Source organism: Oncorhynchus keta, chromosome 19 (genome assembly GCF_023373465.1).
Source record: "Oncorhynchus keta strain PuntledgeMale-10-30-2019 chromosome 19, Oket_V2, whole genome shotgun sequence".
In the NCBI taxonomy this organism is placed as follows: Eukaryota; Metazoa; Chordata; class Actinopteri; order Salmoniformes; family Salmonidae; genus Oncorhynchus; species Oncorhynchus keta.
The window spans coordinates 2,790,049-2,804,020 of record NC_068439.1 but is presented as its reverse complement, the minus strand read 5'-3'; the positions used below and the strand labels follow the sequence as shown (position 1 = coordinate 2,804,020).

Genomic DNA, 13,972 nt, shown 5'->3' with positions numbered 1-13,972 from the left:
TGTATATCTCTGACCTACTACAGACCGTTAGTCCCTGTATATCTCTGACCTCCTACAGACCGTTAGTCCCTGTATATCTCTGACCTCCTACAGACCGTTAGTCCCTGTATATCTCTGACCTCCTACAGACCGTTAGTCCCTGAATATCTCTGACCTCCTACAGACCGTTAGTCCCTGTATATCTGGTATATCTCTGACCTCCTACAGACCGTTAGTCCCTGGATATCTGGTATATCTCTGACCTCCTACAGATCGTTAGTCCCTGTATATCTCTGACCTCCTACAGACCGTTAGTCCCTGTATATCTCTGACCTCCTACAGACCGTTAGTCTCTGTATATCTGGTATATCTCTGACCTCCTACAGACCGTTAGTCCCTGTATATCTCTGACCTCCTACAGACCGTTAGTCCCTGTATATCTCTGACCTACTACAGACCGTTAGTCCCTGTATATCTCTGACCTACTACAGACCGTTAGTCCCTGTAATATCTCTGACCTCCTACAGACCGTTAGTCCCTGTATATCTCTGACCTACTACAGACCGTTAGTCCCTGTATATCTGTATATCTCTGACCTCCTACAGACCGTTAGTCCCTGTATATCTGGTATAATCTCTGACCTACTACAGACCGTTAGTCCCTGTATATCTCTGACCTCCTACAGACCGTTAGTCCCTGTATATCTGGTATATCTCTGACCTACTACAGACCGTTAGTCCCTGTATATCTCTGACCTACTACAGACCGTTAGTCCCTGTATATTTCTGACCTCCTACAGACCGTTAGTCCCTGTATATCTCTGACCTACAACAGACCGTTAGTCCCTGTATATCTGGTATATCTCTGACCTACTACAGACCGTTAGTCCCTGTATATTTCTGACCTCCTACAGACCGTTAGTCCCTGTATATCTCTGACCTCCTACAGACCGTTAGTCCCTGTATATCTGGTATATCTCTGACCTCCTACAGACCGTTAGTCCCTGTATATCTGGTACATCTCTGACCTACTACAGACCGTTAGTCCCTGTATATCTGGTATATCTCTGACCTACTACAGACCGTTAGTCCCTGTATATCTCTGACCTATAACAGACCGTTAGTCCCTGTATATCTGGTATATCTCTGACCTACTACAGACCGTTAGTCCCTGTATATCTGGTATATCTCTGACCTACTACAGACCGTTAGTCCCTGTATATCTCTGACCTCCTACAGACCGTTAGTCTCTGTATATCTGGTATATCTCTGACCTACTACAGACCGTTAGTCCCTGTATATCTCTGACCTCCTACAGACCGTTAGTCCCTGTATATCTGGTATATCTCTGACCTCCTACAGACCGTTAGTCCCTGTATATCTGGTATATCTCTGACCTCCTACAGACCGTTAGTCCCTGTATATCTGGTATATCTGTCTGACCTACTACAGACCGTTAGTCCCTGTATATCTGGTATATCTCTGACCTCCTACAGACCGTTAGTCCCTGTATATCTGGTATATCTCTGACCTACTACAGACCGTTAGTCCCTGTATATCTGGTATATCTCTGACCTCCTACAGACCGTTAGTCCCTGTATATCTGGTATATCTCTGACCTACTACAGACCGTTAGTCCCTGTATATCTGGTATATCTCTGACCTCCTACAGACCGTTAGTCTCTGTATATCTCTGACCTCCTACAGACCGTTAGTCCCTGTATATCTCTGACCTACTACAGACCGTTAGTCCCTGTATATCTCTGACCTACTACAGACCGTTAGTCCCTGTATATCTCTGACCTCCTATAGACCGTTAGTCTCTGTATATCTGGTATATCTCTGACCTCCTACAGACCGTTAGTCCCTGTATATCTGGTATATCTCTGACCTCCTACAGACCGTTAGTCCCTGTATATCTCTGACCTCCTACAGACCGTTAGTCCCTGTATATCTGTTATATCTCTGACCTCCTACAGACCGTTAGTCCCTGTATATCTGGTATATCTCTGACCTCCTACAGACCGTTAGTCCCTGTATATCTCTGACCTCCTACAGACCGTTAGTCCCTGTATATCTCTGACCTCCTACAGACCGTTAGTCCCTGTATATCTCTGACCTCCTACAGACCGTTAGTCCCTGTATATCTGGTATATCTCTGACCTCCTACAGACCGTTAGTCCCTGTATATCTCTGACCTACTACAGACCGTTAGTCCCTGTATATCTGTATATCTCTGACCTACTACAGACCGTTAGTCCCTGTATATCTGGTATATCTCTGACCTACTACAGACCGTTAGTCCCTGTATATCTGGTATATCTCTGACCTACTACAGACCGTTAGTCCCTGTATATCTGGTATATCTCTGACCTACTACAGACCGTTAGTCCCTGTATATCTCTGACCTCCTACAGACCGTTAGTCCCTGTTTATCTGGTATATCTCTGACCTCCTACAGACCGTTAGTCCCTGTATATCTCTGACCTCCTACAGACCGTTAGTCCCTGTATATCTCTGACCTACAACAGACCGTTAGTCCCTGTTTATCTGGTATATCTCTGACCTCCTACAGACCGTTAGTCCCTGTATATCTCTGACCTCCTACAGACCGTTAGTCCCTGTATATCTGGTATATCTCTGACCTCCTACAGACCGTTAGTCCCTGTATATCTGGTATATCTCTGACCTCCTACAGAACGTTAGTCCCTGTATATCTCTGACCTCCTACAGACAGGGTAGCCTAGTGGCTAGAGCGTTGGACTAGTAACTGGAAGGTTGCAAGTTCAAACCCCCGAGCTGACAAGGTACAAATCTGTCGTTCTGCCCCTGAACAGGCAGTTAACCCACTGTTCCTAGGCCGTCATTGAAAATAAGAATTTGTTCTTAACTGACTTGCCTGGTTAAATAAAGGTTAAAAAAATAAATAAACAGTTAGTCCCTGCATTTCTCTGACCTGGTCTCTGTCTGTCTCTCTTTGGTCTCTGTCTGTTGGTTACGTGAGAATGAGGTCTGGGAGCATTTACTATCTGTCCAGAAGGCCTAATTTTACTCTGACATTAAAACTCCATACTCCCACGCTCTGACTGGGACCAAATATTTATCATCCACTTGTGAAAATATTGTTCTTGAGAAAAATATATTGAAAAAGCATGTTTGTGGCACGATCCATTTTTGACTATTCCATCTCCAAACCAAACAATTAAATCTGCTGCAGAAGGAAGTGAATCAGAAACTTGTTTAATCAAACATCCAAAAGCAGAGTCTCTCGTATCTTCAGACTGTGATGTCATTTCCCTTCCACGTGGCGTTTCTGTTTATCTATTGACGGCAGCGAGAACATCAGATCAGTTTGTGCTGAGTATTGGACAACATTGCGATTGAGTCCAAAGTGTCACCCTATTGCCTATATAGTGCCCTACTTTTGACCTGAGTCCTATGGGCCACCTATGAACCCTGGTTAAAAGTAGTGCACTATATAGGGAGAAGGGTGGCATTTGGGACACAGTTGGGATTGCCCTACTACAGCAGGATCTAAAGCTGGGACAAACCGTTAACATCCTGTTAACTAGTCTCTCTATGACCCCCAGTACTCTACATGGGATCTCTACTGATCTGTTAACTAGTCTCTCTATGACCCCCAGTACTCTACATGGGATCTCTACTGGTCCTGTTAACTAGTCTCTCAGGACCCCCAGTACTCTACATGGGATCTCTACTGGTCCTGTTAACTAGTCTCTCAGGACCCCCAGTACTCTACATGGGATCTCTACTGGTCCTGTTAACTAGTCTCTCTAGGACCCCCAGTACTCTACATGGGATCTCTACTGGTCCTGTTAACTAGTCTCTCAGGACCCCCAGTACTCTACATGGGATCTCTACTGGTCCTGTTAACTAGTCTCTCAGGACCCCCAGTACTCTACATGGGATCTCTACTGGTCCTGTTAACTAGTCCCTATGACCCCCAGTAATCTACATGGGATCTCTACTGGTCCTGTTAACTAGTCTCTCTATGACCCCCAGTACTCTACATGGGATCTCTACTGGTCCTGTTAACTAGTCCCTATGACCCCCAGTAATCTACATGGGATCTCTACTGGTCCTGTTAACTAGTCTCTCTATGACCCCCAGTACTCTACATGGGATCTCTACTGGTCCTGTTAACTAGTCTCTCTATGACCCCCAGTACTCTACATGGGATCTCTACTGGTCCTGTTAACTAGTCCCTATGACCCCCAGTAATCTACATGGGATCTCTACTGGTCCTGTTAACTAGTCCCTATGACCCCCAGTACTCTACATGGGATCTCTACTGGTCCTGTTAACTAGTCCCTATGACCCCCAGTAATCTACATGGGATCTCTACTGGTCCTGTTAACTAGTCTCCCAGGACCCCCAGTACTCTACAAGGTGGGATCTCTACTGGTCCTGTTAACTAGTCTCTCTAGGACCCCCAGTACTCTACATGGGATCTCTACTGGTCCTGTTAACTAGTCTCTCAGGACCCCCAGTACTCTACATGGGATCTCTACTGATCTGTTAACTAGTCTCTCAGGACCCCCAGTACTCTACATGGGATCTCTACTGGTCCTGTTAACTAGTCTCTCAGGACCCCCAGTACTCTACATGGGATCTCTACTGGTCCTGTTAACTAGTCTCTCAGGACCCCCAGTACTCTACATGGGATCTCGACTGATCCTGTTAACTAGTCTCTCAGGACCCCCAGTACTCTACATGGGATCTCTACTGGTCCTGTTAACTAGTCTCTCTAGGACCCCCAGTACTCTACATGGGATCTCTACTGATCTGTTAACTAGTCTCTCAGGACCCCCAGTACTCTACATGGGATCTCTACTGGTCCTGTTAACTAGTCTCTCAGGACCCCCAGTACTCTACATGGGATCTCTACTGGTCCTGTTAACTAGTCTCTCTATGACCCCCAGTACTCTACATGGGATCTCTACTGGTCCTGTTAACTAGTCCCTATGACCCCCAGTAATCTACATGGGATCTCTACTGGTCCTGTTAACTAGTCTCTCTATGACCCCCAGTACTCTACATGGGATCTCTACTGGTCCTGTTAACTAGTCTCTCTATGACCCCCAGTACTCTACATGGGATCTCTACTGGTCCTGTTAACTAGTCCCTATGACCCCCAGTAATCTACATGGGATCTCTACTGGTCCTGTTAACTAGTCCCTATGACCCCCAGTACTCTACATGGGATCTCTACTGGTCCTGTTAACTAGTCCCTATGACCCCCAGTAATCTACATGGGATCTCTACTGGTCCTGTTAACTAGTCTCCCAGGACCCCCAGTACTCTACAAGGTGGGATCTCTACTGGTCCTGTTAACTAGTCTCTCTAGGACCCCCAGTACTCTACATGGGATCTCTACTGGTCCTGTTAACTAGTCTCTCAGGACCCCCAGTACTCTACATGGGATGTCTGTCTGTCTGTCTGTCTGTCTGTCTGTCTGTCTGCCTGCCTGCCTGCCTGCCTGCCTGCCTGCCTGCCTGCCTGCTGCCTGCTGCCTGCCTGCCTGCCTGCCTGCCTGCCTGCCTGCCTGCCTGCCTGTCTGTCTGTCTGTCTGTCTGTCTGTCTGTCTGTCTGTCTGTCTGTCTGTCTGTCTTTCTGTCTGTCTGTCTGTCTGTGTGAGCCTCTGATGTGGTGTGGTGAGTGTGTGTAGGGATCGGACACCGTCAGGGAGGGACAGAGAGAGTGCAGGTGCAACAACAGGGAGTGTCGTAGGGGAACAAGCGGGGTGGCCTACCAAAACAACCAGGGTCATCCCAGATCACAGATCTGTCTGTATCCCACGCCTCCCCGGTCCTAAACCCTCTCCAAACCTCTCGTCCACCCCACCTTAGATTGATTGAAACCTGCTGCCTAGTCAGAGGAATGAATCCAGGACCACTGACACCCCCCCCCCCCCTGATCTGACAAACTGTTATAACAACACACCTGTGATTCAGAGACTTTGCTATCTTGATTTTGGATGAAGTCTTGTGACAAAAACAGATTCCCAAACTAAATAAATGACGTTCTCTCATACACTCTGAGAATTGTCCACGATAACACACTGAAATAAAAGTCTGACTTTATTTAAAACAAATGATGTTAGATATTTGAACGACACACAGAAAAAGACTTTGAGATGAACGTAATGTGAAGGCAGACTCTCTGCCTTAGACAACCCAGCCTCTGATTACTATTTCAGTGAAATACTACAGAAGAGGACTCCACTTACAATGACCTACCAAAGAAGACTTAGTTGACATCTTGTTCTTTAAGTTCTAGTGAACAGACCATCTTCTGTTAAGTTCTAGTGAACATACCATCTTGGGTTTAAGGTCTAGTGAACATACCATATTGGGTTTAAGTTCTAGTGAACAGACCATCTTGGGTTTAAGTTCTAGTGAACATACCATCTTGGGTTTAAGTTCTAGTGAACATACCATCTTGGGTTTAAGTTCTAGTGAACATACCATCTTGTGTTTAAGTTCTAGTGAACATACACATCTTGTGTTTAAGGTCTAGTGAACATACCATCTTGTGTTAAGTTCTAGTGAACATACCATCTTGTGTTAAGGTCTAGTGAACATACCATCTTGTATTTAAGGTCTAGTGAACATACCATCTTGTGTTAAGTTCTAGTGAACATACCATCTTGTGTTAAGGTCTAGTGAACATACCATCTTGTGTTAAGGTCTAGTGAACATACCATCTTGGGTTTAAGTTCTAGTGAACATACCATCTTGTGTTAAGTTCTAGTGAACATACCATCTTGTGTTAAGGTCTAGTGAACATACCATCTTGTGTTAAGGTCTAGTGAACATACCATCTTGTATTTAAGGTCTAGTGAACATACCATCTTGTGTTAAGGTCTAGTGAACATACCATCTTGTATTTAAGGTCTAGTGAACATACCATCTTGTGTTAAGTTCTAGTGAACATACCATCTTGTGTTAAGGTCTAGTGAACATACCATCTTGTGTTAAGGTCTAGTGAACATACCATCTTGTGTTAAGTTCTAGTGAACATACCATCTTGTGTTAAGGTCTAGTGAACATACCATCTTGTATTTAAGGTCTAGTGAACATACCATCTTGTATTTAAGTTCTAGTGAACATACCATCTTGTGTTAAGTTCTAGTGAACATACCATCTTGTGTTAAGGTCTAGTGAACATACCATCTTGTGTTAAGTTCTAGTGAACATACCATCTTGTGTTAAGTTCTAGTGAACATACCATCTTGTGTTAAGGTCTAGTGAACATACCATCTTGTAATCCCTCCATCCACGGTGGAAATCCACGGCTCCATCTCTACGATGCTGCAGCACAGTCCAGCCTCCACCTCTCGTCTTCATATCACAGAACACCTGTAGAGGTAAACCCACTTCTGGTTACAGAACACCTGAACAGGTAAACCCACTTCTGGTTACAGAACACCTGAACAGGTAAACCCACTTCTGGTTACAGAACACCTGAACAGGTAAACCCACTTCTGGTTACAGAACACCTGAACAGGTAAACCCACTTCTGGTTACAGAACAGCTGAACAGGTAAACCCACTTCTGGTTACAGAATACCTGAACAGGTAAACCCACTTCTGGTTACAGAACACCTGAACAGGTAAACCCACTTCTGGTTACAGAACACCTGAACAGGTAAACCCACTTCTGGTTACAGAACACCTGAACAGGTAAACCCACTTCTGGTTACAGAACAGCTGAACAGGTAAACCCACTTCTGGTTACAGAATACCTGAACAGGTAAACCCACTTCTGGTTACAGAACACCTGAACAGGTAAACCCACTTCTGGTTACAGAACACCTGAACAGGTAAACCCACTTCTGGTTACAGAACACCTGAACAGGTAAACCCACTTCTGGTTACAGAATACCTGAACAGGTAAACCCACTTGGTTACAGAACACCTACCAGAACACCTGAACAGGTAAACCCACTTCTGGTTACAGAACAGCTGAACAGGTAAACCCACTTCTGGTTACAGAACACCTGAACAGGTAAACCCACTTCTGGTTACAGAACACCTGAACAGGTAAACCCACTTCTGGTTACAGAACACCTGAACAGGTAAACCCACTTCTGGTTACAGAACACCTGAACAGGTAAACCCACTTCTGGTTACAGAACAGCTGAACAGGTAAACCCACTTCTGGTTACAGAATACCTGAACAGGTAAACCCACTTCTGGTTACAGAACACCTGAACAGGTAAACCCACTTCTGGTTACAGAACACCTGAACAGGTAAACCCACTTCTGGTTACAGAACACCTGAACAGGTAAACCCACTTCTGGTTACAGAACAGCTGAACAGGTAAACCCACTTCTGGTTACAGAATACCTGAACAGGTAAACCCACTTCTGGTTACAGAACACCTGAACAGGTAAACCCACTTCTGGTTACAGAACACCTGAACAGGTAAACCCACTTCTGGTTACAGAACACCTGAACAGGTAAACCCACTTCTGGTTACAGAATACCTGAACAGGTAAACCCACTTCTGGTTACAGAACACCTGAACAGGTAAACCCACTTCTGGTTACAGAACAGCTGAACAGGTAAACCCACTTCTGGTTACAGAACACCTGAACAGGTAAACCCACTTCTGGTTACAGAACAGCTGAACAGGTAAACCCACTTCTGGTTACAGAACACCTGAACAGGTAAACCCACTTCTGGTTACAGAACAGCTGAACAGGTAAACCCACTTCTGGTTACAGAACAGCTGAACAGGTAAACCCACTTCTGGTTACAGAACACCTGAACAGGTAAACCCACTTCTGGTTACAGAACACCTGAACAGGTAAACCCACTTCTGGTTACAGAACACCTGAACAGGTAAACCCACTTCTGGTTACAGAACACCTGAACAGGTAAACCCACTTCTGGTTACAGAACAGCTGAACAGGTAAACCCACTTCTGGTTACAGAACACCTGAACAGGTAAACCCACTTCTGGTTACAGAACACCTGAACAGGTAAACCCACTTCTGGTTACAGAACAGCTGAACAGGTAAACCCACTTCTGGTTACAGAACACCTGAACAGGTAAACCCACTTCTGGTTACAGAACACCTGAACAGGTAAACCCACTTCTGGTTACAGAACACCTGAACAGGTAAACCCACTTCTGGTTACAGAACACCTGAACAGGTAAACCCACTTCTGGTTACAGAACACCTGAACAGGTAAACCCACTTCTGGTTACAGAACACCTGAACAGGTAAACCCACTTCTGGTTACAGAACAGCTGAACAGGTAAACCCACTTCTGGTTACAGAACACCTGAACAGGTAAACCCACTTCTGGTTACAGAACAGCTGAACAGGTAAACCCACTTCTGGTTACAGAACACCTGAACAGGTAAACCCACTTCTGGTTACAGAACACCTGAACAGGTAAACCCACTTCTGGTTACAGAACACCTGAACAGGTAAACCCACTTCTGGTTACAGAACACCTCTACAGAGTAAGGAAGCCCGAGGGAAGGAGAGAACAACTTATTCAGGGTGTTTCAAGTTGTGTTGCGACCCAGGTGAGATGGAGAAAACAACATGGGAGCATGTTCTGTTTAACAGGAAGCATGTTCTGTTCAACAGGAAGCATGTTCTGTTCAACAGGAAGCATGTTCTGTTCAACAGGGAGCATGTTCTGTTTAACAGGGAGCATGTTCTGTTCAACAGGGAGCATGTTCTGTTTAACAGGGAGCATGTTCTGTTCAACAGGAAGCATGTTCTGTTCAACAGGGAGCATGTTCTGTTCAACAGGGAGCATGTTCTGTTCAACAGGGAGCATGTTCTGTTTAACAGGGAGCATGTTCTGTTTAACAGGGAGCATGTTCTGTTCAACAGGGAGCATGTTCTGTTTAACAGGGAGCATGTTCTGTTCAACAGGGAGCATGTTCTGTTCAACAGGGAGCATGTTCTGTTTAACAGGAAGCATGTTCTGTTCAACAGGAAGCATGTTCTGTTCAACAGGAAGCATGTTCTGTTCAACAGGGAGCATGTTCTGTTCAACAGGGAGCATGTTCTGTTCAACAGGAAGCATGTTCTGTTCAACAGGGAGCATGTTCTGTTTAACAGGAAGCATGTTCTGTTCAACAGGGAGCATGTTCTGTTCAACAGGAAGCATGTTCTGTTCAACAGGAAGCATGTTCTGTTCAACATGGGAGCATGTTCTGTTCAACAGGGAGCATGTTCTGTTCAACAGGGAGCATGTTCTGTTCAACAGGGAGCATGTTCTGTTCAACAGGGAGCATGTTCTGTTCAACAGGAAGCATGTTCTGTTCAACAGGAAGCATGTTCTGTTCAACATGGGAGCATGTTCTGTTCAACAGGGAACATGTTCTGTTCAACAGGGAGCATGTTCTGTTCAACAGGGAGCATGTTCTGTTCAACAGGAAGCATGTTCTGTTTAACAGGGAGCATGTTCTGTTGAACAGGGAGCATGTTCTGTTTAACAGGAAGCATGTTATGTTCAACAGGGAGCATGTTCTGTTCAACAGGAAGCATGTTCTGTTCAACAGGGAGCATGTTCTGTTCAACAGGGAGCATGTTCTGTTTAACAGGGAGCATGTTATGTTTAACAGGGAGCATGTTCTGTTCAACAGGGAGCATGTTCTGTTCAACAGGGAGCATGTTCTGTTCAACAGGGAGCATGTTCTGTTCAACAGGAAGCATGTTCTGTTCAACAGGGAGCATGTTCTGTTTAACAGGAAGCATGTTCTGTTTAACAGGGAGCATGTTCTGTTTAACAGGAAGCATGTTCTGTTCAACAGGGAGCATGTTCTGTTTAACAGGGAGCATGTTCTGTTTAACAGGGAGCATGTTCTGTTCAACAGGGACCATGTTCTGTTTAACAGGGAGCATGTTCTGTTCAACAGGGAGCATGTTCTGTTCAACAGGGAGCATGTTCTGTTCAACAGGGAGCATGTTCTGTTCAACAGGAAGCATGTTCTGTTCAACAGGGAGCATGTTCTGTTGAACAGGGAGCATGTTCTGTTCAACAGGAAGCATGTTCTGTTCAACAGGGAGCATGTTCTGTTTAACAGGGAGCATGTTCTGTTCAACAGGGAGCATGTTCTGTTCAACAGGGAGCATGTTCTGTTCAACAGGGAGCATGTTCTGTTTAACAGGGAGCATGTTCTGTTTAACAGGGAGCATGTTCTGTTCTACAGGGAGCATGTTCTGTTCAACAGGGAGCATGTTCTGTTCAACAGGGAGCATGTTCTGTTTAACAGGGAGCATGTTCTGTTTAACAGGGAGCATGTTCTGTTCAACAGGGAGCATGTTCTGTTCAACAGGGAGCATGTTCTGTTCAACAGGGAGCATGTTCTGTTCAACAGGGAGCATGTTCTGTTCAACAGGGAACATGTTCTGTTTAACAGGAAGCATGTTCTGTTCTCCCTAGTTGGAGAGGAGGAGGAAGTATCCTGGCTTCAGTCACCAGCACTAGGTTCCAAATGGCACCCCATTCCCTTTATAGTGCACTACTTTAGACCAGGCCCATAGGGGTAGTACACTACTTCAGACCAGAGTCCATAGGGGTAGTGCACTACTTTAGACCAGGGCCCATAGGGGTAGTGCACTACTTCAGACCAGAGCCCATAGGGGTAGTGCACTACTTTAGACCAGGGCCCATAGGGGTAGTGCACTACTTTAGAACAGGGCCCATAGGGGTAGTACACTACTTCAGACCAGAGCCCATAGGGGTAGTGCACTACTTTAGACCAGGGCCCATAGGGGTAGTGCACTACTTTAGACCAGAGCCCATAGGGGTAGTGCACTACTTTAGACCAGGGCCCATAGGGGTAGTGCACTACTTTAGACCAGAGCCCATAGGGGTAGTGCACTACTTTAGACCAGAGCCCATAGGGGTAGTGCACTACTTTAGACCAGAGCCCATAGGGTAGTGCACTACTTTAGACCAGGGCCCATAGGGGTAGTGCACTACTTTAGACCAGAACCCATAGGGTAGTGCATTACTTTAGACCAGGGCCCATAGGGGTAGTGCACTACTATAGACCAGGCCCATAGGGGTAGTGCACTACTATAGACCAGGCCCATAGGGCTAGTACACTACTTCAGACCAGGGCCCATAGGGGTAGTGCACTACTTTAGACCAGGGCCCATAGGGGTAGTGCACTACTTTAGACCAGGCCCATAGGGGTAGTGCACTACTATAGACCAGGCCCATAGGGCTAGTACACTACTTCAGACCAGGCCCATAGGGTAGTGCACTACTATAGACCAGGCCCATAGGGCTAGTACACTACTTTAGACCAGAGCCCATAGGGGTAGTGCACTACTTTAGACCAGGGCCCATAGGGTAGTGCACTACTTTAGACCAGAGCCCATAGGGCTAGTACACTACTTTAGACCAGGCCCATAGGGGTAGTGCACTACTATAGACCAGGCCCATAGGGCTAGTACACTACTTCAGACCAGGACCATGGGGTAGTGCAACTATAGACCAGGCCCACAGGGGTAGTGCACTACTAAGACCAGGCCCATAGGGGTTACACTACTTCAGACCAGGCCCATAAAGAAAAACTATAGACCAGGCCCAAACAGGGGTAGTGCATACGTACTATAGACCAGGCCCATAGGGGTGTCAATGGTGAATGACCAGGCCCATAGTTTTACCATAGACCAGGCCCATAATAATGCACTACTATAGACCAGGCCCATTTAGGGGTAGTACACTACTATAGACCAGAGCCCATTACAGTCATGTGTGCACTACTATAGACCAGGCCCATAAACACTACTATAGACCAGGCCCATGGGGTAGTGCACTTGACTTAGACCAGGCCCATTTTTTTTTAGTAACTACTATAGACCAGGCCCATAGTAGTGTTGTACTATAGACCAGGCCCATAGGGTAGTGCACTACTATAGACCAGGCCCATAGGGTAGTACACTACTATAGACCAGAGCCCATAGGGGTAGTAATATAGACCAGGCCCATAGGGGTAGTGCACTACTATTCCAGGCCCATTAGTAATGAGTACTATAGACCAGAGCCCATAGGGGTAGTGCACTACTATAGACCAGGCCCATAGGGGTAGTACACTACTATAGACCAGGCCCATAGGGGTAGTGCACTACTATAGACCAGGCCCATAGGGGTAGTGCACTACTATAGACCAGGCCCATAGGGTAGTGCACTACTATAGACCAGGCCCATAGGGGTAGTACACTACTATAGACCAGAGCCCATAGGGGTAGTACACTACTATAGACCAGAGCCCATAGGGGTAGTGCACTACTATAGACCAGGCCCATAGGGTAGTGCACTACTATAGACCAGGCCCATAGGGCTAGTACACTACTATAGACCAGGCCCATAGGGTAGTGCACTACTATAGACCAGGCCCATAGGGCTAGTACACTACTATAGACCAGGCCCATAGGGCTAGTACACTACTATAGACCAGGCCCATAGGGGTAGTGCACTACTATAGACCAGGCCCATAGGGCTAGTACACTACTATAGACCACCTCCACCACCCCCTTTTCCACATCCACCTCCTCCATCACCACCTCCTCCACATCCACCTCCTCCATCACCACCTCCTCCACATCCACCTCCTCCATCACCACCTCCTCCACATCCACCTCCATCACCACCTCCTCCACATCCACCTCCATCACCACCTCCTCCTCCTCCATCATCACCTCCTCCTCCATCACCATCACCTCCTCCTCCATCACCATCACCTCCTCCTCCATCACCACCTCCTCCTCCTCCATCACCACCACCTCCTCCTCCATCATCACCTCCTCCTCCATCACCATCACCTCCTCCTCCATCACCATCACCTCCTCCTCCATCACCACCTCCTCCTCCTCCATCACCACCACCTCCTCCTCCATCACCATCACCACCACCACATCCACCTCCATCACCACCTCCTCCTCCACCACCACCTCCTCCACATCCACCTCCATCACCACCTCC

The 13,972-nt window shown here is 46.5% G+C and overlaps 1 protein-coding gene across 1 annotated transcript in view; it reads right to left on the bottom strand.

Moving 5' to 3' along the window:
* angpt2b (angiopoietin 2b) overlaps nucleotides 1-13,972 on the bottom strand; it is a 57,865-nt gene that overhangs the window by 23,841 nt on the left and 20,052 nt on the right. The window contains exon 6 of the mRNA XM_052469111.1: nucleotides 7,259-7,360. Coding sequence (XP_052325071.1) covers nucleotides 7,259-7,360 — 102 coding nt within the window. The remainder of the gene's footprint in view (nucleotides 1-7,258; nucleotides 7,361-13,972) is intronic.